We start from the raw sequence: 27,353 nt of genomic DNA, 5'->3' as shown, positions 1-27,353 counted from the left end.
GAGTGGGCGAGCAAGTCCACTCAACGAACAATCCAAGAAGAATCGAAACGGTGAAGTACGTCGGGCCCATCAAGGGCCATGCTGGCAAGTGGGTCGGTGTGGATTGGGATACCGGAGAAGCCAAGCACGATGGATACCAAAGAAGCCAAGTGAGTGGGTCGGCGGTGAGATGGAGGACTAGGCGAGATGGGTCGGTGGCGTGGGACGGCGATGAAGATGAACCTAGAACAAATCGGCAATGAAGATGAAGATGAAGATCCAGAACAAATTGGTGAAGCAGAGAGTAGATGAGGGAGAGAAAAAAAAAATGAGAAGGAAAAAGGAAGAAAGAAGAGAAGCCGGAGAGAGAAAAAGAAACAAAGAGAAAATATTTTTTAAACGAAAGAGGAGAGAGAAATTTAAATTTTTTTTTTTTTTTAGCTCTCATGAACAGTGCACATTTATCTATAGATGTGCACTGTAGCAATAGAGCTAAAAAAATAGATTTAGGTCCACTGCTGAAGCATGCTTTTTGGTGTTTGAGAAGTTAAAAAATACCAATATACCAATATAGCACTACTGCTTTGAGTGCTCTAACAATGAGAACATCTCTAGCAGATTAGACAAATTTTTATATTGTTTAGAGAATAAATAGTGACTTTTACCTTTTAGCTAGCCACTCTTTCAAATACACTTTCCAACAGATTCTCTATCTCATTTAAATATTATTTCTTCATTCACTATTTATTCTTTTTTTAACAAGTATACATCTTCCAACATTTTTTTATTCAATACTTGATTATTATAATAGAAAAAAAAAAATTTGAAGAATGAATAATAGCCCATCAAACTTGATGAGCTACTGTTCATGAGCCAAAAAAAATTCCGGGTATAAAGAGTCCATTGGAGACTATTTTTATGGTGTTATTCTCTATTATATAGATCTTTATGCATTTAGCTATATCATTGGAGATGCTCTGATAAGGGTAATTTGATGGTAATTCGAACTTGGGAAATACTAAATGGAGAGAAAAGAACAAGTTTAGAGACAGACATACAGGAAAAGAAAAGTGATAGAATATTAATGAGAGCAGAGACACGAGCAAAAGAGGGAAAAGCTCTCCTCAGTATTGTAAGTCTTGGGCTTTTCTTGAATGAAACTTCTCTAAAAAAAACATTAAATTCACTGTGCTAAGTTAGATTAGGTTAGACAAAGACCAAGTAGTTAAGTTTTAATTTACATATATAATGCAAATTCATCTTTGTATAAGCGGGAACCTCACCATCAAGTTACATATTCTTTATGTTGTTAACACTTATGCCAAATTCATATTAATAGGATGTTATTAAATATTCCATCTGTAGATTAATCTTTTATGCATAATTTAAAATTAAAAAAAATGAAAAAATAAAAACTTGAAATCTAAACTTTTATAGTTGAGATATCTATCAATTTCTCATTGTCTTGAAATTTTGAATAATATAATTTAATAGTGGATTTGCCAAAATATAGATCCAATAAAAACTTATTAAGTGTTTTACATTGCTAAAAAATTAACAGCATGTGTAATTTGAACCAAGATTGTAATAGCTTAAATTGGTGCTATGTCAATCATTAAGAAAAAATAATGTGGTAAATGCATTTATTTCATATATTAATTATACATAGGTGGCACGCTAATAATTATTTATGTAAAAATGAATTTTCGCTGTTGTTTTTTCTAAAATTTATATAAGAAACAATTGATTATTATTATGATATTCTTGCTTGAATTTAATTACTTTAACAATGATGAGGGTTTACCAAATCTCTGCTTTAGCCTTTAGCTCAGTGATCATCGGGTTCTCTGGAGGGTCAGTTTTAGTACTCTCATATGCAGAAACTAGGAGTTCAATTCAAGCCCACCAATATAGGATTGGGCTTATTAGTGTTCAATGCTCCATACTTCCATTCAAGGATTAATATTATTTTTAGCCTAGCAGCTTAATCATACTTCTTATTCTTCTTTAGTAAGAGGCCTCAGATACAACGTATGGTACAAAATTTGTGGGATTTGGTCCATTAGGATTTTAAAAAGCGACAATAAATTAATAAAGCAATTATAATCATATTCGATCATTTCTTTATATTTTAGGTAAGTTTATAACTATATTATTGGGTAGTATGTGTAATAACTCTGCTCACTTTATCCTCATTTAGGATTGCAGGCAATTAATGAAACAAATCCCAAGCGTAAAGATTATGCACTGTTACTGAGAGGCGAACCAGTGTGCAGACAAACTAGCTAAGAATAGAGCAGATTAACAACAGGATTTTATGGTTTTCACCAATCCGCCTACGATATCATTTCATTGATGTATTATGATTCAGTGAGTTTGTACTATAAGAGACTTTGTCTTATCTCTTCTATTTAACTTAATGCAATGCAATCCTTTTTCTACCCAAAAAAAAAACTATATTATATATGTGTTGTTCATCTCTACGTACTTACCAGGACCAACACTAGACATTTTGGAGCTTAAAACTAGAATTAAAATGAGGTCTTCTTTATATTTATGTATTAATTAAATTAATATTTATTTAATATTTTTATATTATAATATATTTAATTTAAAATATATTTTTCTTACCTTTTTAGATGCAAATTAACTAATTAAATTTTTGTATTCAATTTCTTCTAACATCTCATTTTTAATCGATAATATAGTTAATCCACTTAATCTTTCTTGGGACATTGTCAATCTTAGATATGATTTTATTAATTTTAATTTTGAAATTTTTTTTTTTACAGAAACAACTATAACAAGTATTGTTAATAAAATTCTATAAGCAATGCATGTATTTGGAAATGAATCTAACTTTTTCATATAATTTAGTATGTCGATTGGAGTATATTCTTTTATTTGTAAAATTTCTCTTAAAACTTTTAACTCTGAAAATAAATTTAAATCATCAATATCATAATAAACATCATGTTTGAGAAAAAATTCAAGATTAAGACAATATTTTTGCAAACTATCATCATCTAGTGATTTCAATTTCATGAAGTTAAATAGAAAACCTAAAATATCTTCATATATGTGAAATTGTTCAAACCTATTCTCAATTGAACTAATTGCTTTATCTACTATATATAAGAAACGGTAATATGAATAAATTTTAGGGATTTGAGATTTTTGATTTGTTTTAATTTGTTATTGTTTTGTGGTTAATATTTTAGACTGAATTTGTATTTTATCTTTTTGAATTTTGGTTTTGATCACAAGGATGTACCAAATTTTTTGAGTTTTATTTTAAACTAATTTTTGACCTTTTTTTCTACTGCTCCTTTTACAAATTTTGGAAACTCCTTTTCACTTGGGGCTTAGGCAATGGCCTAAGGACAAGGCTGGTACTTACTATAGTTATGACATTATATATATATGCATGCATATCCCATGCCGGCCGTGTGCAGCTTCAAGATGAATCCTCTAGCAAAATACGATGATTTGACAAATATCCATAGCCTATCATGGGGCACATCAATTGTCAGCTGGCATTGGCAAAGGTGCAGAAGCTAAGGTAAACACTTTTATTTAATCATCAACACCCAACCTTATCGAAGATGCCATAGCCAGCACAGTCAATTTTTTTTCACACAACAGAGAATGATTGATCAAGGTGCTCTCAACTCTCTCAAGTGCTGTCTACATCTTCCAACTAATGCCAGGTCGGTCCATCCCCATATAAATATTTGAGAGACAATAATAAGAGCAGCGCACGATTGATTGCATACAAAGTGGGATATGTGTAATATATGCTTATATTTGTGTATTTATGGGGCTCCACAACATCATCGATCAACCAACTTGGCAACTAATTTAAGATGGTACAATAATTCTTAATTATTATTCCTTTACCTTTTGACGTGCACCAACTAAGTTGTTATCTCATTGGGTCTCCAATTTTTTTTCGTAATGGAAGGGCATGCTAGCTAGCCGCTAGTGCTCATTGTTCTTTGATAACTGTAAACAATAAAAGCCATTGATTATTGAAGCCAAGAATGCTTATCCAAGTTTTCGCCTACCAATGTACTTCGAATCTATAAAAGTTGGAATATGCCCCCTATATTTTGTATGCATTGCATTGCATCAAAATTGGAGCTCGCTAATATTCAGGTTTGATAAAGGTAGATTTCTCTTTGTTACCGCTACTGCACATGGATTCCATTTAAACGATGTAGTACCCAAAAAAAAAAAAAAAAAATTTGAGAAATATCTATTCCTTTGGATGTATGTAATTCAATTATCTTATATTATAGAGAGGGATTTCATATGAGTAATCTCAAGACGCTAGTAAGAGATTTCAAATCCAGAATCTCATAAATATCATGAGACTTTAAAAAACCACTAAGTCAATCTCTTAAAGTTTTTCTAAAATTATTAATACAATGAAAGGAATTAATGTTTTTTCTCTCACAAGATTGATGAGTTTTTAATAATTTTTTGTGCTATGCATTGTCTATGAATTATCCATTAATTAGAAATCACTCTGCAATTTTTCATCTTAAATGGAGATATATATATATATATATATATAAAGCACAAAGAAATACTAATTGAATTACAAGACTTTTAAAATTAAAACAAATATCTTTATTTCTTAGAAATCTTGACAAATAGTTGAGTTACAAGACGTTTACAAATAATTTATTTTACCTCTATATATATATCCTTAGTTTTACAAGCCTTCCAATTTACCAAACTTTCTTAGAAGCCTTGACACTTGACAGTGCCTTTTCTAACAGTGTAAAAAAAAATGTTTGAAACTAAGGAAGTGTTTGGCACACCCACTTAAACACACATTTTCAATTTTTAAACAACATTACACGCATTTTTATATATTTTTTTCACTCACACATATTTTTACACACGTTTTTAAATAACAAAACACATGTTTTGGAACACATATATCAAATACCCTCTAAAAAGTTCATGGGAATTTTAAATGAACCATAAACTTGCTGTTACCCTTATTGTTATGACACGCCGTTATAATTGACTCTATATTTAGTATAACTCTTCTAGAATTTTTAAGATAATTCTTAAAAAGGTCATGCTATCGAATGCCCTTAAGGTACTAGTTAAAAATTTATTTTAGGAAAGTTTTGACATCACTTTTATGGGAAATGAAAAAAGCTGTCAAAATATTAATTTTTTTTCTTTTCCAATAAAAATTTTCTTCAACTGGATTATTAACTAGTGCCCTAAGGGCATTCGTTAGCATTTCCCTTCTTAAAATACTATAATTATTTTATGATTAAATTAATGCGGTAACATTTTTTTTTTTTGAGAAAAAATTAATGCGGTAACATTAGTATTTAAAATGGATATCAAAATAATATCGAGCAAATTAATATTTACGATTGCTCTTATAATAAAGTTATAGGTGAGATTTAAACTCTAAATTTCTGATACGATGATAACAAACTTTACCAATTGAAGTAACTTGAATCTCATAATATTTATTTCAATATTAATGATATAATAAAACTTCAACTATTTATTTAATAATGATAAATTACCATAGAAGAGTTAAAAAAGATCTCAATCAAGATCATAGGATATTTGAAATTGTGAACACATGAATTGTCATGGATAGGGTGATGAGTACTGCAGCTGTGGTCCACTTATTGGAACAGTGTACTTCAACTTCAACAAATTGGTGCTTCCTTCTATGCCACTCGGAAAGTAGAGAGAGCACATTCATATACTGATTATAGTGTAGCACGAATCATATAGACCCATGCTGGCTCCAATCTGACACTGCTAAGTACACCAATAAATGTGGCTCCCCATTTTCACGTGCCTTACTTTGACCTGCCCTTGAGTCTTGAGTAGAGGACTTGTGTTCTCTATATCTTTTCATTTTTATGGCTTTATTTTTATTTTTTTTAATAGTAATAATATGTTTGATTAGAGATTTTTAGGATCATTATTTAAGTATTGTATGGCTTTATTTTTATTTTTTTAATAGTAATAATATGTTTGATTAGAGATTTTTAATATCATTATTTAAGTATTATGAAAATACGTGTGGATTAAAAAATATTGTAAAAATATATGTTTAAGTGTTTAAACATTAAAAATTATTGTTTAAACATATGTACCAAACATCTCCTAATTTATTGAACAACAAAAAAGAAGACAAAAATCTATGCATTCTTGTAATCTTCGAGTAATTCTTAAATACTTTCAAGAAAAAATAAATGAGAAATACTAACAAGTACCCTTAAGGCACTGGTTAAGAATCCAGTTAAAGAAAGTTTTTAGGGGAAAAAAAAAAAAACTAATGTTTTGACAGCTTTTTTCATTTCTCATAAAAGTGATGTCAAAACTTTTCTAAAATGAATTTTTAACCAGTACTCTTAGAACACTCATTAGCATGACCCAAAATAAATATCATTTCACTTAAGAATTTTCCGCAATCTCCATCATCCTTAAAACCCATGTAATTCCTAAATTCACTCTGCCCTGCCAAAATCTATAATTATAGTAGGTCCCACTAGCTCATCACGCTCATTAATCTTAATTTAGTTCCTAAAGTTGGCAGAGTTTATAATTAAAAATTGCATTCCACTTGAACGTTATAACTGAAAAGGCGTAAAAATTGTCTTTTTCTTCGTGTGATTTGACAACATCATATGACAAAACTGTTTAAAAAAAGAAAAACCAAGGTTATAAAACAAGAATGCCGTGTCCAGTCACAGAATAAAATTTACAAATTTTTATATAACCGTTGATTTAGTAGATTATATTAGCGTATGATAAAAGTGAAATATACAGTAAGAATATATGTAAAAGTGATTTCATATAAATCATAATTTGATAACTTATTGACGAAAGAAAAAATATTTTCTAACATCACTCATTAGACGATAACAGAAGGATAAAGTTATCATGAATAGGTTAAATTTCATACAAGAAAATGAAAAGGATAAAGTTACAGTGAATTACTCTTCATAATAATAATAAATATTGTTATTATTATTATAGATGAGCTCTTTATATATTGCAAGATGGAAAATTGCTAAAAGTATTATAAATTTTGCAACAAAATGCTTACATACTGTGTGACAATGACTGCAATTAATTCTACTTTAACAATATATTAAAAATCTTCATTACTTTTTAGGAAAAATGTTAAATTGATCATAAGTTTTTATGACAAAAGGCTTACAAAGTTAATACATCAATGGATGAAATTAGTGCTACTTAAACAACATAATAAATAAATATTTGAAATATTCTTTTATAATTAACAATTCATCAATTTGTAAAACTTTTGCGATGAAATTCGTTGTATTTTTAGTATGGCTTTTACTTTTTGTATTGACCAACTTGTAAGGTTTATTTAACAAAATTTTGTAATATTTATCTTTCAAGATTAAGATTATATATATATATATATATATAATATTATTATAATGCTATATTATTTAAAGCTTTAAATGACACGTAACTAAATTTATTTTTAAATTTAACAATATGTATTCTAAATCATTAAATGGATGCATATAAAATGCTACTTAAAGGCCAAGGGCATTGTAGTTCAACTTACACTTTTTTGTAGGGTTCAAATTTATTTTCCCATCTATCCAGTTATATATATATATATATATATATATATATATATATATTAAGCTTTAACTAGCTGGTACCAATGCAATGCACAATAAATTTTAACATAATATGTCTTTTTAATCTTTATTATTTTTATCTAAATATGAAATTTGATTATTGTGAAAATTATCACTAGTTATTTATTATGATTGTGATTGTATGAGACTATATATTGTATCATTTAAAGAAAATACAATTTGCCAAGATTAATGGAGGTTTCATATGTAGAATATTTTTTATATATATTATTTCTTGTTGTAATATATAAAATCGAACACGTTTGACTTTATGATATTGTATTACATAAGTTGTTGAGGTATAGATGTGTGCAATGCATGGAAAATTTTTATCAAAATGTGATTTTTTTTCTCTTTTATTTTTTTTGTCTAAATATTAAATTTAATAATCTTAATAGTTGTTAATAGTCTTTATTTAGTGTCTAAATATGAAATTTAACCATTATGGTTGTAGGGATAAGGGCCCAAATTTGTATATTGGCCTTGGGTTTTAGCCAAAGAAGTTAGTTGGTCCAGCCAAAGACATTAGTTAGTCCAAGGACGGATAAACAATAGTGAGGGTGTCAATCTCAGAATCCCATAAGTAGGATGCAAACAGAAAGGCTGGGGAAGGTGGTCCGAGGAGGAGAATCTCCTCGGATGAACAGAGCACATATCAAAAGTATATCCTGTTGATCAGAGTGGCCTTCCAGGAAGTTCTACTAGTAGAGACGTGTATTATAAATGTACAAGAGGGATGGGGCTCAGAGGTATCTAAGAGAAAGCTGCTGTCACCGCCACATTGAATGCTCTGCAGCTAACTTTCTGACCGCATTTATATGGAGAAGACCCCTGAACGGTGTAGGAAGTTCTTCGACTCATTCTCTACAAATTTATTATTTTGAGCTTCTTGGGCCTAAGTCCACCCATCTTTTGGGCTTAGGATCCGAAGTTGGTCCTTACAATGATAGTTATTAATAGGAAATTATAGTACTTATTAATAATCTTTTATTTTAATTATGATAATATTTTAATAGATAGTTTACCCTTGGAATATAATTTAAACCAATTGAAAAATATATACTAATATAATAATTTTATTATTTAGTCACCAACCATGAAATGCAGCAAAAGTTTTAATAAAATATGGTTTTATCTTAAACATGATTTTCTCTCTCTTTCATTTTATATAAACATAAAATTTGATAATTATGATAATTAAATTAGACATTTATTACGATTTTGTTTGTAAATGAAAAAAATTAAATATAAAATTTGATAATTATGACAGTTATTAATGGATATTTATTATGAATGTCTTTATATATGAAATTATTTATTCCACAATTTAAAGAAAATTTAACCTATCAAAATTTCAATATATAATATCCACTCCATGATATAAAAAATAAAAACACAAATATCTTATTAGACGATAAGGGAAATAATCAGTTAACTTACTAAAAATGAAATAAATTTAACTAAATTATAAAGTTAACAAAAAGTCTAACACGGTTTTACTTTAACATGAATAATCCAATCTAAGACAGAAAAAAGGTTGATTGCCTACGTGGACTAACTAACTGGGTTGAAGCAGTATGAGTAAAGCAGACCCTAGATTCCCTCCAATTAGTTTACTGTTATTATATTATAAAAAGATTAAAATAATAATAAAGCAAAAAAGAGAGCCTTGGATCCGGTTTTAAGGCAGAGAAACTGAGAAAAAGAGAGAGATTTTTGGGGTCCTCTAATCCAAAGTAAAAAGAAAAAAAAAGACATCTCTTAGTCTTGGTGGTGGTGGCCAGCTAGTGGTAGTGGGTGGTGGTGGTGGTGGTGGAAGAAAACTCAGCTCATGGTGCCGTAGCGATCGAGGGCTTCGCACTACCGGAGCCCCGATTTTTTATCTCTCTATCTCTGTGTGTGGATCCGGATATTCTACGGGTTTTCTCGGTGACCAGTGGAAATGATATTCGCGAAAGGCATGTTCTGGATTTCGAGCTGATTCGGTCCGATCTGTTTTGTTTGTTCTCTTTTTTGTATCTGGACAGGTTGGTTGCCTAGTTATTCTGCGATTTTTGAGTCTACATTTTCATTATTCGCTCAAGTCCACCTGTCTTTTGTTTTAAAATTGGTTCTGATTTTTTGTTTTTTTTCTCTTTTTACCGTTCGAAGCCATGGCTGGTTTCGCATGTAGTTTTCGACCACATGTACTATATGTATGAAAATTTGCATTTTGTATCAATTCATTTGAGATATGATTTTGTTGCCGTCTTATAATTTTGTTTTGTATGGGTTTGCACTTTGCAGCTGAATGTGATACCTAGTAAGATTAGAATGTCGCTTAAAAGCATTGTTCGCGAGATTAAGGATGGCATGGGTGGGAGCATGTCAAGACGAGGAGGAAGTGGAGAAGGGAAACATTGGCATAGAAGGACTAGGTCGCAAATTGTTGTTGCGCCTGCGGATCAAAAAGAACCCATAGTACATTCCTTGTCCGAATCGATCAGGCAAGGTCGGTGGGCCAATTTGCCGCCTGAATTGCTCTTGGACATAATCAGGAGGGTGGAAGAGAGCGAGACCTCGTGGCCCGGTCGCGCCGTGGTTGTGTCTTGTGGCTCTGTTTGCAGGTCGTGGAGAGCAATTACTAGCGAGATTGTCAGAACTCCCGAGCAATGTGGAAGGATCACATTTCCTATCTCGTTAAAGCAGGTATAAAAAAAAGAATGAATGATCTATTCTTTGTTTTTGTTATTGTAAAAGTTTGTTTGTTTTGACTGTTTTTTAAAATGGTTTATGAATTATAGCCTGGGCCTCGCGAGTCTCCGATACAGTGTTTTATCAAGAGGGACAGAGCCACTTCTACGTATTTTCTGTACGTCGGTCTGGTGCCCTGTGAGTAATTCTCTTTTCGGCTTATTCCTCAAATCAATTTGAGCTTGTGAACTTCAATTTCCTGTTCTTGATATCTGGATTAGATTTTTTGATGTTTGGGGAGTGGACATAAAGTGATTATCATCAATTTTTCATATACTAGTTTCCTTGTATGATTCAAAGAGAGGAGTTGATATGGCATTGCTTGTACGTCATCCAAAATATAGGTAGAAATAATTTGTATGGGACGGAAATTAGTGACAATGTTTTTTGAGTTGTTTTTTTTTTTGGTGTTTCATCTCCTTTGAGGATTCTATTGTCTACGAGTATCGGCTTAATGAAGAATTAAGTGAATGAATCAGTTGGTGAAATAAAATTATATCAGTTCTTACGAGGTTTCTCACTTATGATATTATTAATTTGACAGCTGAAGTTGGGGGTGATAAATTGCTATTAGCAGCCAAAAAGATCAGAAGGGCAACAGGCACAGACTTTGTTATATCATTGGTTGCTGATGATTTTTCTCGGGCCAGCAGTAAATATGTTGGTAAATTGAGGCAAGTCTAAGCCTTTGCTCTTTGTATCTACCTCTTGCCTTTTCTTCTTCATTCATTACCCCTATAATTTAGGTGACAAAATTTTGCCAGGTCTAATTTTTTGGGTACAAAGTTCACCATATATGACAGCCAACCTCCTAGTGAAGCTGCAGTTCAACTAAATAGTCGGTCCAGTAGAAGATTTCATTCTAAGCAGGTGTCTCCAAGAGTACCAGCGTGTAACTACAGTGTAGGGACCATCTCCTACGAGCTCAATGTCCTTCGCACCAGAGGGCCAAGGAGAATGAATTGCATCATGCACTCCATACCTCTCTCATCTATTCAGGAGGACGGAAAGGCTCCAACACCAGCATCATTCATACACTCCTTTGATGAGCAATTTTCTCCCTTACCAGGTCTGAAAGGAAAGGATATAATCACAGATTTCAGCACCATAAGCCTCTCAGAGCCACGAGTTTCAGCCCAGGGCTCTGAAGAGCCACTGGTTCTTAAAAACAAGGCTCCTAGATGGCATGAGCAGCTGCAGTGCTGGTGCTTAAATTTCAGAGGGCGTGTTACAGTGGCTTCTGTTAAGAATTTCCAGCTTGTGGCAGCTGTTGATCCATCGCACAATATTTCAGCTGCAGAGCAAGAAAGGGTAATTTTACAGTTTGGAAAGATTGGAAAAGACATCTTCACTATGGATTATCGCTACCCACTCTCTGCCTTCCAAGCCTTTGCTGTCTGCTTGAGCAGCTTTGACACTAAACCTGCCTGTGAATGAAACTCATGTTGGTTGGAGATCATGATCTACATTTGCTAAATTTCTTCTCAAATTTTGGGAATATATATCTTTGCTCTTCCCTGAAGTTAATCGTGCATGGCCGTTCACAGCTGAGAATCTTGTGCAGCCAGTAGCTCTCCACCACCCCCACCCCAACCCACCCAACCATTCTCTTTCCCCCTCCCCTCTAATTTCGGTTTATTCCGGAATTTGACTTGTATGTTGTTCCATGCCTTGGCTCTACTGAAATTAAGATAAAAATAAGTTTAGTAAATTATATCTATATAGTTGAGATGTGGTTTCATGAATTGCTTTGCTTGGCTAAAATATAGATAGTAATCTAATCTGGTTTGTTGCTTACTTCTGGTTCTAACCTCGCTGTATCCGTAGTTTTGAAATCAGTTGGAAGTTAATTCATGGTCCTGCCTCTGGGTTCGCCTCAAGGTTAATTACTTCTACGCATGTATATCTTATTTGTATCGCTCTTGCCTGGACTGTATTTTCAATATGATATTTTCCCATTAAATATGTTAATTGTCATATTTTCCTAAATTGTGGTTACTCTTGTTTTGCCTTTGCTTCTCTAACACTATCGTAGATTTCCTTATTTGGCTTGTTAGTTGCTTTAAAATCAGGTCTTTATTTTGTCTTTTGTTCCTACAAACCATTGTATCTTTGGACAAATCTTCCATGCTTCATCCTTGTCCCTGTAAATGAGAATTGAAAAAAGAATAGTTGAAAAGTATGTATTTTTGTATATTATCTAAATTGTACAGAGAGACCAATTTATTGGGTATATAGAGAGGGACCGAGATTCTGGCTAAAATTTTCAAACCTAGGACTTTATGGATTTCATGAGTACTTTAGTGTAATACCAGGCTAATCCCCTATGTTTGTAATAGGAGAGGCTATTCACCTCTTTAAAGTCGTGGCTGTAGAATAAAATATAAAATAAAAATGTGTGTTAAGCTATCTTAATTTGCGTTAATTAGTGATGTATGGCACCTCTTTGGGTGACACAATATTGCTTTAGAAAACAACTTGGATTCTTGACTTATTTGCTGGTTTAGGAATTAGCATCACTCTCTATCTAAATATATTACTCTATTATTTTGTCTGGGAACGTTGGTTCCATAATGGCAAACAAGTCATACGCATCTAAAAGCTCGTTGCATTGGGATCTGATCTTAATTATTTGATTATTTTTGAGCTACTCTCTAAACTGAAATCAATGTTTAATAGGGACACGTTAAGCCCCTTGAAAACCCAGTAGAAAGAAAAGGACAGGAAATGTAAATCCTATAACCCTTTTTAGTTTCAAAAGCCCATCTTCTTGAGGCTTACGGCTCACCACATTTCTTGTTTGTGCTGATTAATCAGATTCTGAAAAATTGTGGTGCATGCTTTACAGATGAACTGGGATTCGTAGATTTCATAAGCATGAAAAATATTTCTGGTCTGTAATTTTAAGTTGGTTAGATTTTAAGCTACACAAATGCTTGAAAAGTGACTCATAACTTGTCAATTAGACTGATGGCCACTAAATATACAATCTCTAGTAGTGTATTTTGTAATTAAGCAATTTATGCACAAATAAAACATAAAGTAATTGTGCTTATTATTTAGATTTTTGCTAAAAGTTCCCTAGAGAATATTTATATTTTGAAAAAATAAAAAGAGATGTAATGTTTTAAAAAATTGTACATAAAAGCTAAAAACAAAAAAATGACCAATACCAAACGAACATGACCATTTCTCTTCTTAACATACAATCTCAAGTGCATGACCAAATAAAATTGTATCATGACTTCATGTTTCTTAGGCAGTAAGCCTACATAGGCTTTGCAGCATAGGTCTTACATTAATGTGACTTTAAAATTTGACGAATTTGTGCTCACTCTCCAACCATTTCATTTTGCCATTAATGTCTTCAATTTGAAAGCTGTTGTCCCTCTTCTTTGTTTTTGAATGTCTCCACTCTATGGATGTTTCCCGCTTCTCTTTTTTAAACATCTCTGTTTTAGCTTCTGATTTTGATGATTAGAGCATTCCCATCAGGTCTCTCATAAAAAATGTCATTTTAACACATCAAAAACTCACTTTATCATTTTAGCACATCATTTTACAACATACCATTTTTCAGATGTTCTATATTTCAATTTTATCCATTAAAATAATATTTCCTACACATTAAAATAATATATTCCTCCTCCTTATTCCTATTGATGGTGTCATAAATAAATCCCCAAGTCCATAACTCGTCCATATGTCTCGTCCAACAAAAGAAGCTACAATAGGCGATGAAAATTACAAGCGTACTGGCGAACCTCGTCCATACATGGACGAGCAATACCTCGTGAGATCTATTTATCAGTTATGAACGTCAAGCCTTCCAAGATGATCTCGTTATCTTCCACTGAAGATGGACGAGATCATCCTTGAGGTGTCGTCCATCCTGACTATGGATGGACGAGTTCATCAGCGTCCGACCTAGGTAACTTCCACAGCGGTTATGGAAGTTACTCCTAATTCGCCGGACTCCTCGACATTGGGAACGGTTCCTAAACAGATAAACCGTTCCACACACACACTATATAAGGCTTCTTCGATGAAAGGTAAGGGGGGTCAGACACTTTTACTTTTGAGAGAACATTTCTTCGTTACAAAGAGTTCAAAGTAACTAACTTGATCATCGGAGGATTTTTGGCCGGTCCCCCACCGGTCCCCTCTGATTCTGTGTCCTTTGTATTACAGGAAATAGCCTAAAGATCAACGTTCGAGTCCTATCAACCCACTGATAAAGGGAGAATCATCAGTTGGCGCCGTCTGTGGGAAGAAATTGTTTCACAGTTTACTTCTCCGTGACAAAGGGTCGATGGTTCGGACTAGATCAAGGGCTACTAGCCCAGGCCATCAGGGAAGCAGCAACCCGCATCGTGATCGCCAGTCTGCCCAGGTCATGCAGTCATCTGCCCAACATGCACAATCTATGGCAGACGCTATGGCGGAGTTGACTCGCCAAAACCAAGAATTACGAATGGAGATCAATATGAGGAGGCAAACGCATGAAGAGCGTGAAGGTGGACAAACACAAAGTCATGGCGGAAGAGAGAATACCGAAGTTGGAAGTCAGTTTAGAGGCACCACTTCGCGAACGGTACCACACCTGAAGGAAGAAATGGATCAAATGAAGAGAGTTATGGAGGAAATGAAGGAAAATATGAAAAGGGCGAATCCGATAGAAGATTTGGTTCACAGGACTGACTCTCCCTTCACGGCTTCCATCAACGGTCACCCCCTACCATCAAAGTTCAAGTTGTTCAAGTTGCCTTCTCTGGATTCATATGATGGAACACGTGACCCGTTTGATCACATAGCCACTTTCAAGACCACCATGCATCTTCAAGGGGTGCCTGATGAGATAATGTGTAGAGCCTTCCCTACCACCCTTAAGGGTTCAGCACGAGTTTGGTTTAGCAAAATACCTCCAAATTCGGTGAGTTCTTTTGAAGAGTTGAGTAAGTTATTTGTTAACAATTTCATTGGAGGACAAAGGCACAAGCGTTCCTCGTCCAGTTTGTTGACGATAGAGCAGGGAGAGAACGAGAGCCTTCGGTCGTTTATCACCCGTTTTAACAGAGAAGCTCTCAGTGTGGACGAAGCAGATGATAAGCTTCTACTGGCAGCCTTCCACAACGGGGTGAATTCGGATCTGTTTATACACAAGCTCTATGAAAAAGAGCCCCAGTCCATGGCCGAACTCGTCCATTCGGCTCAGAATTTTATGAATGCAGAAGATGCAATCATCGCTAAGAAGAGGAAGAGGTCCGAGAGAATGGATGCAAATCCCAGTCGTCATCACGAGCAAGGAACTCGTCCAAAGAAGGGACGGACGGAGGAAAGGAGAGATCGAGAAAGTAAGAAGCCAGGCCCTCCAGTACGGAACCAGCAGTATACCCCTTTAAACGCCCCACTTGAGCAAGTCCTTATGCAAATCAAGGATGATCCCTCACTGAAGTGGCCGGAGAAATTGAAGGGTGATCCCAACAAGCGCAACAGGAACAAGTACTGTCGCTTTCATAGGGATCATGGTCATAACACGGACGAGTGTTTTGACTTGAAGCAACAAATTGAAAATCTCATAAGGCAAGGGAAGTTGAGGGGTTTCCTTGGACGAGACCAGATGGACGAGAAACAGAAGGGAAAGATGGAAGATTCATCGCGACCACCACTCGGGGAGATAAGAGTCATCATTGGGGGAAGTTCAACTGGCCGGTCGTCCAAGTCCAAGAAAGCATACTTGAAGGTAGTACAGAACGTCCAGCTTACCGGACGATCACCGAGAGCAATGTCTATGGACGAGCAGGCAATCACTTTCACGGACGAGGATGCTGACAGAATTCATCACCCTCATGATGATGCCCTCGTCATCTCCCTACTAATTGCAAACTACACAACCAGAAGAGTGCTTGTGGACAATGGAAGCTCAGCAGACATTTTATACTATCCAGCTTTTCAGCAAATGAGATTAGGACGAGACCAGCTCCGTCCAGTGAACTCCCCCCTAGTAGGTTTTGGTGGGATGAAGGTGCAACCAGTGGGTACCATTTCCTTATCCGTGGTAGTGGGGGCATATCCACAACAACTTACCAAGGACGTCAACTTCCTTGTGGTAGATTGTCCATCCTCCTACAATGCCATCATTGGAAGACCAACTTTGAATAGCTGGAAAGCTGTTACCTCCACTTACCATTTATCAGTCAAGTTTCCAATGGAATATGGGGTAGGACAGGTACAAGGTGACCAACTGGCAGCAAGAGAATGTTACTTGGCCATGCTGGCCATGGATGAACAAGTTCAAGCAATGAATATTGAAGAAAAGAAGGTTGTAGCAGAGCCTACTGAAGCATTGGAAGATATTTCCTTGGATGAAGTTAACCCTGAGAGGTGTACCAGGGTTGGAGCAGATTTAGAAGAGAAGATTAAAAAGGACCTCGTCCAATTTTTGAAGAAAAACATTGATGTGTTCGCGTGGAGTCACGAGGATATGCCGGGTATAGACCCTAGTGTCATTACCCACCGTTTGAATGTATGTCCTTCCTCTAAGCCTGTGCGGCAAAAGAAGAGGGTGTTTGCCCCTGAGAGAGATAGTGCAATCAAGGACGAGGTCCAGAAGCTGATGGTAGCAAAGTTCATTCGGGAAGTGTATTACCCGGATTGGTTGGCCAATGTAGTAATGGTCAAAAAAGCGAATGGAAAGTGGAGAATGTGCGTGGACTTCACTGATCTGAACAAGGCTTGCCCCAAGGATAGCTACCCGCTACCGCGCATTGACCAGTTAGTAGACTCAACTGCAGGACACAAATTGCTTAGCTTCATGGATGCCTTTTCAGGATACAATCAGATAAGAATGGATGAGGCTGACCAAGAGAAGACATCTTTTGTAACCAGTCAAGGCTTATTCTGCTATAAGGTGATGCCGTTTGGCTTGAAGAATGCAGGGGCAACATATCAGAGGTTGGTCAACCACATGTTTCGTCCACAGATTGGGCGGAATGTAGAAGTCTACGTAGATGACATGCTGGTGAAAAGTCAAGACGAAGGAAGACATCTAGACGACCTGCAGGAGACATTCGAGACATTAAGGCAGTATCACATGAAGCTAAATCCTAGCAAATGTGCCTTTGGAGTATCATCAGGGAAATTCCTTGGCTTTATGGTATCCCACAGGGGAATTGAAGCGAATCCAGATAAAATTCAAGCAATATTGGACATGAAGCCACCGCAAAATACCAAGGAAATCCAATCCCTCACTGGACGAGTCGCTGCGCTTAACAGGTTTGTCTCTAAAGCTACTGATAAATGTTTGCCATTTTTTAAGGTTCTCAAAAAAGCATTCGAATGGACCGACGAGTGTCAGAGAGCTTTTGAAGATTTGAAAGTATACCTTACCATGGCACCGCTGCTGAGTCCATCAGTGGAAGGAGAGGAACTATATTTGTACCTAGCAGTAACCCCGCACGCCGTGAGCTCGGCATTGATAAGAGAGGAGGATAAAGTGCAAAGACCTGTGTACTATACAAGCAAGGCATTGAAAGGAGCGGAAGGACGGTATCCGCTAATGGAGAAGTTGGCCTTCGCACTAATCACAGCATCACGGAAGCTGAGGCATTATTTCCAAGCACATGTCATTAATGTTATGACAGATCATCCTCTTAAAAAGGCAATGAATAGGCCGGAAGCTGCAGGACGATTAATCCAGTGGGCTGTGGAGCTAAGTGAGTTCGATATCAGGTATCTACCAAGGCATGCCATTAAAGCTCAAGCCCTAGCAGATTTTATTGCGGAGTTTACCCCAAGTCATAACGAAACAGAGGACAGTAAGAGATGGATCGTTCATGTGGATGGTTCGTCCACACGGCATGCAGGAGGAATTGGTGTGGTCCTGCAGTCCCCAGAGGGAGATAAACTGAAACATAAAGTCCGTCTACAGTACCAAGCGACAAACAATGAAGTCGAATATGAAGCCCTCCTCAAAGGGCTAGAATTGGCAAAGTCCGTGGAAGCAAAGTCCATATGTGTCATGGGGGATTCCCAACTGATCATGGGGCAAGTGAATGGGACGTATGAGGCGAAGGAAGAACGAATGAAGAAGTATCTTGGTAGGGTGATGCGCCTTGTGAAAAGGTTTGAAAAAGCTGACTTCGTTCAAATCCCAAGGGAGGAGAACGTGGAAGCTGATACTATAGCTAAGGAGGCCTCAGCAGACGAATCATTAGAGAAGTCAGACGAAGTTCAATATGTGCCAAGTATAGATGCCCAGGAAGTACAGCAGGTTGATAACAAAGAAAATTGGATGACTCCCATTATATCCTATTTGAAAGACGGACAACTACCAGAAGAAAAGGACGAGGCCAGAAAGGTGAGGGTGAGGTCAGCTAGATACGTCCTTATGAATGGAGTTCTATACAAGAGAGGTTTCTCTCAACCTTACCTTAGATGTTTAGCTCCGGACGAAGCAAACTACGTGCTGAGAGAAGTTCATGAAGGGGCATGTGGCAATCATTCGGGAGCAAGATCACTTGTCCACAAGGTCGTCCGTGCAGGGTACTACTGGCCGAACATGCAAGCTGATGCTAAAGCATACGTTAAGGTCTGCGACCAGTGCCAGCGATTCAGCAACGTCCCCAGGCAACCATCGGAATACCTCACCCCAATGGTGGCACCGTGGCCCTTCGCACAATGGGGACTGGACATTTTGGGTCCCTTCCCTTTGGGAGTAAGGCAGATGAAGTTTCTAGTGGTGGGCATCGATTACTTCACCAAATGGGTGGAGGCAGAACCGTTGGCAAATATCACGCAACAGAATGTGAAAAACTTCGTGTGGAAGAACATCGTATGCAGATTTGGAGTGCCGAAGGTATTGGTGTCTGATAACGGACGACAATTCGACAATGCACTCTTCAAGGACTTCTGCTCACATTTTGGAATTCAGAACCATTACTCCTCGCCTGCACACCCCCAAGCCAACGGCCAGGCTGAAGTTGCAAACCGATCCTTGTTGAAAATCATCAAGACTCGGCTTGAGGGGACAAAGGGAGTGTGGCCAGATGAATTACCAGGAGTTTTATGGGCGTATAGGACCACAGTGAGGACACCTACAGGAGAGACTCCTTTCAAACTAGCCTATGGAAGTGATGCAGTCATACCTGCAGAAGTACATATGGCTAATCATAGGGTGATGATGTATCAAGACAAGGATAATGAAGATCAGCTTCGTCTGAACCTCGATTTAATAGACGAGGTAAGGACAAATGCAGAACACCGGGCAGCAAAGTATAAGAATCTCATGGCTATGCAGTACGACGCGGTGGTGAAGCCTAGGCGTTTCAACATTGGAGATCTCGTCCTGAGAAAGGTCTCTTTGTCGACCAAGAACCCGGCACATGGGAAATTGGGCCCAAACTGGGAAGGACCCTATAAAGTTATCAACTGTAAAAGGCAAGGATCCTACTACCTGGAGGCCCTGGACGGGAGAAAGCTGGAACATCCTTGGAATGTGGAGCACCTGAGGAGGTACTACCAGTAAGAGTGAACCTATGGACGAGACTGGGTCTTATAAGTCTAATTACCCTACTACTACGTATGATGCTGTTTGTGTTTGATACTATTATATTTGGTGTTGCTTATGTGTGGAGTTTGAAACTATGATCTTATTACTTATTATAGTTGTGTTATGGTTATGGACGAAGTCATGAAGTATGTATTTATTAAATAAAAAGGCATCAGTGTGCATATGCCTTGTCTGTAAACAATATTTATGTTATGTGCTAAATGTTGTGTGAAATTTCTCCATGATATTATCGTCCAAGTCAATCCTCAAGAGGGTTGAAAGATCCAAGACGAACAAAATCTCTGGACGCAGAGATGTAACGTCTAAATTTTCTAAGGAAAAAACCACATCCACACTCGTCCAACTCATGGACGAGACGGAGCCAACTGAAACAATCCAAAATCTGGACGAGAGAAAAAGTTGGCAAAATAAGTAAGATGGTAAGTAAAATTAGTTTGCAAGTCCTAAGACGAATCAAGCTAATTAAAAATACTACCTACTAAGACGAGTTAGACTACATGAAAAATATGTAATCTCGATATGGACGAGCTAAAGTTGGAGTTAAAATAGCTTGGCAACATTCGTCCATGAAAATGAAATCACTCGTCCATGCAAAGATAATAAAAATTCATTCAAAGGGTAGACTTCCTACGTCCAAAAAACCCTGATTAGTTTGGAAAGCAGAAACTACTTAAAAACCCGTCCTAAAACCATGGACGAGTATAATGTATTCTTGTTACATAAAGGAAGGTCCAAAAACAAAGGACCAAATAAAAAAAAAGAGAAAAACCACTAAGGTTAAAAGTCTCGTCCTAAGAAGGGGGAGCATTCACAACTGGTGCGTCCTGAGGCTGGGTACTAGCATCGTCTTCCACGTTGACGTCATCAGAGCCAGTCTGGAGAAGAGAGCTTGTGGCAGCAGCAAGGTTAAGCTTGATTGCATTAAAATCAACTTCAGGGAAGTTCTCAATAGCGTCCATTCTGAAATCTTCAAAACCAGCTGCATAATTGCGATCCAAAGTGTCTGTATATTCTTTGGACGACTTGAACTCAGCCACAGCGTCCTCTTTTGCCTTGGAGAGACGAGCATTCAATTCATCATTCATCTTCTGCAAATGATCAATGCGCGTATCCTTCTCCACTGCATCCGTCCTTAGCTCCTCAATCAGCTTGTTACGTTCCTTGACCTCGTCCTTAGCTTTTTCAGCAACCCCAGCCCATTTTTTACACTCAGCATTCACCTGCTGAATCCTCGTCTCCAACAAGACTCTCGTCTTGTCCAGCTCTGTTGCCTGTCTAGACGCTGCTATAAACTTGGACATGGCCTATGAATAGACAAAGCAACATAGAGTGATTAAATGAGGAAAAGTGGCTACCCAAATAAGGATGAGAGATACTGACATACCTTGAAGAGGTCATGGACGCCTGAATGTTCAAATTCCTTTAAACCCATGTTGTAGCACGTTTATATCTTCGTCCTTGACAGCCATCTGGAAACGTTTCCAAGCCAGGTCTTCGTTCTCAATAATGTTCGTGGAATGCTGGGACGAGCCAGGCGTGGTAGACTTGGCCAAAGGAGTTCTGGGTGGAGTCTTGGACGGCGTGGACTCCACTGGAGTGGACGAGTCCACATCAACTATCTGGACGGCAGGCTGGGACTGGGGAGGTTTGGACTTGACCACCTTGGACGAGCCTGACTTGACCCTTTTGTCCCTACGACTGGGGAGCCCTTCCAAGTCAATATTTTTTGGCAAGAACTTCCTTTTGTCCCCAACCGTTGGACGAGTCTGACCCTCAGGACGATCTTGGGCTTGACCCTCAGGACGTTTCCCCTCTCCTGCAATCTCCTTCCCTCTATTCTCTTTCATTGTTGACATTCCTAAGACGAGATGAACGAGTTAGGAAGGTACACAAAAAAGAAAAAGAAAAGGAGGTTTAGCTAAGAACTTACTTTTTCGCACAGTAACTTCGTGGGCGATAGCTTCGTCTGAAGGCTCAGGACCTAAACCCCACTTGGCTAAGCGTCTTAGCGTGACAAGAGAACGAAAGCTCCTGTCTGTATGTAGACGAGCTCTATGGACGCGGTCACGATGGAATTTACTCAGGGACGGACGTTTGGCAGCTACAACACAATGAACAAACAAAGGTTAGAAATTGTAAATATATCAAATAGAAGTAAGAATAAAAATAAACAAGGGGAAGGGACGTACCTTCTGGACGAAGGTTCCCTAGTTCCCCAGTGTAAGGGGGAAAGGGATCCCTGCCAACGTCCACAGGGTTCCCTGCCCAGAAGCCTGAAACGAAAATGAACTCCGTCTTCCATTTCCTATCAGACGAAGCTAGGGACTTGATCAACCTACAATCATTCCCTCTAGCAGTAAACTGATAAAAACCTTCAGATTGACTTATGGCAGAAGGTTTATAACAATAAAGGAACTCGTCCACTGTAAGAGGACGGTCCCCACCAAAAACTTCCCTCCACAAAATTTGCATGGAGATAATTAGTCTCCATGCGTTAGGATTGAATTGACAAACACCTAAACCTAACTTAACTAATAACTCTCTATCGAAGGCATTTAAAGGAAACCTAAGGCCACCTAAAAAGTAAGATTCATAGACGCCTATACCAAAACGGGGCTCACAACACCACTCTCCACGGACGGGCAGCCTAGGGTTAAACTCGTCTGGGATTTGATACCAGGATTTAAGGCTATTTAACCTCTGTTCGTCCGTCTTAGAATGGACGCCTACAGCGCAGCTGAAGACGGTTTCTACCTCGTCCGTAGGATTGGACGGAGAACCAGCTTGAGAGCCAGAAGCTCTCCTAAGCTGTTCTTGGACGACCTCAATAGGGAGCCCAGGGGCCCCAGAAGAGTAGTTCTCGTCCGTGCTTCCTCCACTCTCATCACTAGCACTGCTAGAGTTAGACCTCTCACTAGTATCCTCACAGTACTCGTCTATGGCCTTATTAAGGCTATCAGTAGACGAGGAGGCAGCGGACATCTCTAACAAGAAACTTAAAACCTAAAGACGAGGAGAAGAAGAGTACCTGGCTCTAGACGGAAGAAGACTCTAGACGCAGAGAAACTCCTAGACGAGGCTCTAGACGACGGATGTCAAGGAAGAAAATCTCTGGAATGAAAAGGGTTAAGGGAGGCATTCCACTATTTATAGGATGCTGACCTAGGTAATCGAAACGACCCAGCCAATACGAAAGCGACACGTGGCATCTACCTCGGAAATATAAATCGACGAAATTAGCCACCAATAAAAAAATGACACGTGGTGCGAATAATTAATAACCAATTACCAGTCCAAAGACGTTCAACCATTTGGACGACTCACATGGACGAGGGGGCAACTGATGGTGTCATAAATAAATCCCCAAGTCCATAACTCGTCCATATGTCTCGTCCAACAAAAGAAGCTACAATAGGCGATGAAAATTACAAGCGTACTGGCGAACCTCGTCCATACATGGACGAGCAATACCTCGTGAGATCTATTTATCAGTTATGAACGTCAAGCCTTCCAAGATGATCTCGTTATCTTCCACTGAAGATGGACGAGATCATCCTTGAGGTGTCGTCCATCCTGACTATGGATGGACGAGTTCATCAGCGTCCGACCTAAGTAACTTCCACAGCGGTTATGGAAGTTACTCCTAATTCGCCGGACTCCTCGACATTGGGAACGGTTCCTAAACAGATAAACCGTTCCACACACACACTATATAAGGCTTCTTCGATGAAAGGTAAGGGGGGTCAGACACTTTTACTTTTGAGAGAACATTTCTTCGTTACAAAGAGTTCAAAGTAACTAACTTGATCATCGGAGGATTTTTGGCCGGTCCCCCACCGGTCCCCTCTGATTCTGTGTCCTTTGTATTACAGGAAATAGCCTAAAGATCAACGTTCGAGTCCTATCAACCCACTGATAAAGGGAGAATCATCACCTATCACTATCATCATCGTCATCATCATCACCAACGGCCACCACCGGCACAAACACCGACGGCCACCAACGCCGCCTCAAAAAAAAAAAAAAAAAAAAACACAACCAGAGCGGCAATCAGATCAGGACAAACCCACCGGCTATCATCATCATCATCACCAATGGCCACCACCGGCAACAACACCAACGACCACCACCGCCACCTCAAAAAAAAAAAAAAAAAAACAACTAGAGCGGCAATCAGATCAGGACAAACCCACCGGCACTATCATCATTGTCATCATCATCACCAACGGCCACCACCGGCACAAACATCGACGGCCACCACCGGCAACAACACCAACGGCCACCAACGCTGCCTCAAAAAAAAAAAAAAAAAAAAAAAAAAAAACACAACCAGGAAAAAAGAAATCCCAAATCAAACAAACCCACAGCTCAGGCGGCGAGGTCGGCTTCAGGCGAGAGACATCGGCAGCGAGATCGGCTTCAGGCGAGATCGATTTCAGCGGCTTGAGGTGGCTTTAGGCGAGATCGGCTTCAGGCGACTTGAGGATGAGAGATGAAGAGAATGAGAGTGAAGAGGGAGCTGTGGAGGACGACTATGGCTCCGGCGAGATCGGCGGCTTCGGCGAGATCAGCGGCGAGATTGGCGGCTTTGGCGAGATCGGCGAGAGAGAAGAACGATGATGCAGAGAGAAAAGAACGGAACGCAGATGAGAGCAGAGAGAGAGAGAGTCTGAGTGAATAATGAGAGAGAAAGTCTGAGGGAATAAACAAATAATAAAAAAAATAGCATGGCTGTCCGTACCGTCTCATATTTGAGACGGTACTGTAGCTGTGTGCCAAAATTTTTGGCATTTGGAACATCTCATGAGGCTCCTGTTTTGGGGTTTGGTGTGCCAAATGCCAAATATTTGGCATTTGGCACACCTGATGAGAGTGCTCTTATGCTTGGTATTTAGAAGTCTCTATAGAATAGGCATGATGAGAGCCTAAACTAGGTACCAATTTGCTACTACAATTGGCTTTTACGTAAGAGAGAAGGGCAAGGCAAGAAAAAGAAAATGGAAAAGAGATTCTCAAGTTTTGGTTTTCCATGATTTATGCTGATCGGTGGCCCCTAGAGTTTATCGATGTAACACCCAAAGTCAAGGACTTGTGTATTTTACAATGTTAAAAAGTCTTGATAGCCGTTTATCAGTATCTTTTAGTAATGATGGACAACGGATTTTGTTGTTTAGACATGTATCAACCATCCGTGATGTAAAACAGTTTCGCCTCTTAAAAGTCACAAAATTAGTATTAAAAATAATGGTTGAATTGCCATAGCATCCATAATATAAGGGTTAGGTATGAGTAATGTTATGGATAAACATTTTACAAATGGCTAATGTGATATGCTCCAACATTAGCTTTTTAAAAATAAAAAACCACATAAGATATTAACATAACTCAAATTAAAAAAAAAAAAAACTCTTAAACACAAATATATTAATTTATTTCCTTTCTTCATAAATATTGTATTAAATACCAGTTTCATCACTTTAAATGTTACAAAATTTAATATCAAATGTATTGCTCTTAATTGGCATAATACTTAATTTGTTTGTTACAAAAAATTAATTCTTTGAAATAAGTAGCGGAAAGATATCAAAGTTGTATGTACTATCGATAAAACTATGCAAGAATTTTGTGTTTGGGAGGGGTTTCTAATTTTTTTATTTTATTTGGACTATTAAAGGTGTTCAGGCTTTAGACCTCTTTGAGAACTTGATTATTTCATTGGATATATGTACATTGGGTATATGTAGTCTTCTAGTCTCGCACATACCAAATAATTAATAGTTACAAGAAAGGTGGCTTAAGATGAAAGTTATAGGTTTTGAACTTAAGATCTCATGGATGATTGATCTCATAAGATCTTAGGAACCATTGCCAGCCATTTGAGGTATGTGAGTCAATTATATATCATGCATGTTAAATCACATATCGTACACCTATGTTAAGGCTCTCCCATTTGTCATGTTTGGAGTTTTCGCTTTTAATAGCTTCATATGTGAGTTTCCTTAATTTACTTAGAATCATTTGAATTGAAAATGCAGCATTCCAAACAAGCAAATGTAACATGGCAAATTTCAACCACATTTATTTATTTTAGCAAATGTAACATGCCAAATTTCAACCACATTTATTTATTTTCCATATGTATGTATTTGTTTATTTAAAATTTTGAATCGGTCTTACTTGTTCATACCTTTTCAAATTTTTTATTTTTTATTTTTGAAATGGACAATGGGGAAGTCGATTTTTTATTTTTATTTTTTTATATATGATAGACCCGATCATACCATCGTCGTCCATAATCGTAGGCAAGGACGAAGAGGATTCCCAGATTCGTCCAGCCAATAATGGTCGCCAAACAAGGACGAACTAATCCATTCTCGCTAATTAATGAACCGTTACAAAGTAATGATTAGCCTTTATACCGTTAGGAGGATAACCCACCATTAACACCCTGCAGAGGCGTTACCAAGAGAGAATAAAGTCACCATTAAGGCTACACCAACGGCTAGAAGGAGGCACCTGTGTACATGTATATATAGCCATGAAATCCAAAAGAGAGGTACATATACAAAGAAATACTCTAGCTCTTTCATACTGATTTCTTAACATTCTTTAGCCGATTTTTCTGACTTTGGCATTGGAGGCTCTGTGGCAGGCACCACACCGGTGACCCACATTTCTTCTTTTCACTATTCATCTTTCAAGGTCAGGTTGGCTGAGGACGACTCCAATCTGGACGATCACACTTGACTGACAATTCGGACTTCATCAATATATATAAGATAGAAATTCTACTCTAACCTAATCTAAGTGTATATGTGTGTAGAGCTCTCTTTTGAAGACTTGAACTCCGACCCTTACCACCACACTTTACAAACATCCTATACTTATGGAGTGACTACCGCACTAAGGATGTGCGGTGGTGGAAGTCGATTTCTTTTATTGTTCTGCATTCTCCTTGTTTTTTAATGCATTTTCACATTTAATTTTGCATAAGAGACAAACGGTCAAAAAGTTTTCAAAAAAGTATTATTTTGCTAAACCCCCTATTATTGTGTTTTACTTTTATTAGATCCAATTGGTTCTCCCAACTTTGTAAGGTCAATTATAGAGAACAAATAGAACTTATATAAATTTGTGTTAATAAGTAATTATCCCAAAATTTTACTGCTTATTATACATATTTTTATGAAGAAGAATATAATATTAAATAAAGAATTCGAGGTCACAAGTATTTTTTTTTTTTTTTAATATCACTTTTAAAATAGATTTTCTTTTTTCTCTTTTGTTAAAATTTTAGTCTATATAAAATTCAAATATCACTTTTGAAATATAATATGTTTTTTCTTCTTTCTTTTGTTAAAATTTTAGTTTATATTCAAATAGGAGGTAAA

At 37.3% G+C, this 27,353-nt stretch overlaps 4 protein-coding genes across 5 annotated transcripts; 2 read left to right on the top strand and 2 right to left on the bottom strand.

The window, feature by feature from the left end:
• The first annotated feature begins 9,315 nt into the window (after positions 1 to 9,315).
• Positions 9,316 to 12,362, top strand: LOC115995269 (tubby-like F-box protein 5). Of its 2 annotated transcripts, none has more exons than XM_031119772.1 (5): positions 9,316 to 9,685; positions 9,945 to 10,346; positions 10,442 to 10,529; positions 10,936 to 11,065; positions 11,156 to 12,362. In XM_031119772.1, the coding sequence occupies exons 2-5, from the start codon at positions 9,972 to 9,974 to the stop codon at positions 11,826 to 11,828; spliced, it is 1,266 nt and encodes a 421-aa protein (XP_030975632.1). In that variant the 5' UTR covers positions 9,316 to 9,685; positions 9,945 to 9,971; the 3' UTR covers positions 11,829 to 12,362. The 2 variants fall into 2 exon arrangements, with proteins under 2 accessions (XP_030975632.1, XP_030975631.1); XM_031119771.1 differs by lacking the exon at positions 9,316 to 9,685 and adding an exon at positions 9,776 to 9,853.
• Positions 12,363 to 17,781: 5,419 nt separating this feature from the next.
• Positions 17,782 to 19,262, top strand: LOC115950375. Its single transcript, XM_031067582.1, has 2 exons — positions 17,782 to 18,886; positions 18,994 to 19,262. The coding sequence occupies exons 1-2, from the start codon at positions 17,782 to 17,784 to the stop codon at positions 19,260 to 19,262; spliced, it is 1,374 nt and encodes a 457-aa protein (XP_030923442.1).
• A 1,491-nt stretch (positions 19,263 to 20,753) lies between these two features.
• Positions 20,754 to 21,405, bottom strand: LOC115950374. The gene is made up of 2 exons (XM_031067581.1): positions 21,347 to 21,405; positions 20,754 to 21,266 (listed from the first exon to the last, which is right to left on the bottom strand). Exons 1-2 carry the CDS (start codon positions 21,392 to 21,394, stop codon positions 20,754 to 20,756), a joined length of 561 nt encoding a protein of 186 aa, XP_030923441.1. The 5' UTR covers positions 21,395 to 21,405.
• A 1-nt stretch (position 21,406) lies between these two features.
• LOC115950373 lies at positions 21,407 to 23,721 on the bottom strand. The gene is made up of 4 exons (XM_031067580.1): positions 22,152 to 23,721; positions 21,893 to 22,063; positions 21,484 to 21,820; positions 21,407 to 21,431 (listed from the first exon to the last, which is right to left on the bottom strand). Exons 1-4 carry the CDS (start codon positions 22,942 to 22,944, stop codon positions 21,407 to 21,409), a joined length of 1,326 nt encoding a protein of 441 aa, XP_030923440.1. The 5' UTR covers positions 22,945 to 23,721.
• Between the last annotated feature and the right edge of the window lie 3,632 nt (positions 23,722 to 27,353).

This window comes from Quercus lobata, chromosome 6, assembly GCF_001633185.2.
Source record: "Quercus lobata isolate SW786 chromosome 6, ValleyOak3.0 Primary Assembly, whole genome shotgun sequence".
NCBI classification, from domain to species: domain Eukaryota; kingdom Viridiplantae; phylum Streptophyta; class Magnoliopsida; order Fagales; family Fagaceae; genus Quercus; species Quercus lobata.
Note: the sequence above shows the minus strand (reverse complement) of the source record. Positions and strands in the feature narration are given on the sequence as shown.

What these genes read in the sequence shown, in the direction of transcription:
- LOC115950374 (XM_031067581.1), bottom strand. Translation starts at nt 21,394, where the DNA reads ATGGGTTTAAAGGAATTTGAACATTCAGGCGTCCATGACCTCTTCAAG. An exon ending in GCGTCCATGACCTCTTCAAG is followed by an intron (nt 21,267 to 21,346) that starts GTATGTCAGTAT and finishes GTCTATTCATAG; the next exon opens with GCCATGTCCAAGTTTATAGC.
- LOC115950373 (XM_031067580.1), bottom strand. Translation starts at nt 22,944, where the DNA reads ATGTCCGCTGCCTCCTCGTCTACTGATAGCCTTAATAAGGCCATAGAC. An exon ending in AGGGAACCTTCGTCCAGAAG is followed by an intron (nt 22,064 to 22,151) that starts GTACGTCCCTTC and finishes ATTGTGTTGTAG; the next exon opens with CTGCCAAACGTCCGTCCCTG. An exon ending in ACCACGCCTGGCTCGTCCCA is followed by an intron (nt 21,432 to 21,483) that starts GCATTCCACGAA and finishes AAACGTTTCCAG; the next exon opens with ATGGCTGTCAAGGACGAAGA.
- LOC115995269 (XM_031119771.1), top strand. Translation starts at nt 9,812, where the DNA reads ATGGCTGGTTTCGCATGTAGTTTTCGACCACATGTACTATAT. An exon ending in GTACGTCGGTCTGGTGCCCT is followed by an intron (nt 10,530 to 10,935) that starts GTGAGTAATTCT and finishes TTAATTTGACAG; the next exon opens with CTGAAGTTGGGGGTGATAAA. An exon ending in AAATATGTTGGTAAATTGAG is followed by an intron (nt 11,066 to 11,155) that starts GCAAGTCTAAGC and finishes AAATTTTGCCAG; the next exon opens with GTCTAATTTTTTGGGTACAA.
- LOC115950375 (XM_031067582.1), top strand. Translation starts at nt 17,782, where the DNA reads ATGGCACCGCTGCTGAGTCCATCAGTGGAAGGAGAGGAACTATATTTG. An exon ending in AGTTCATGAAGGGGCATGTG is followed by an intron (nt 18,887 to 18,993) that starts GCAATCATTCGG and finishes GTCTGCGACCAG; the next exon opens with TGCCAGCGATTCAGCAACGT.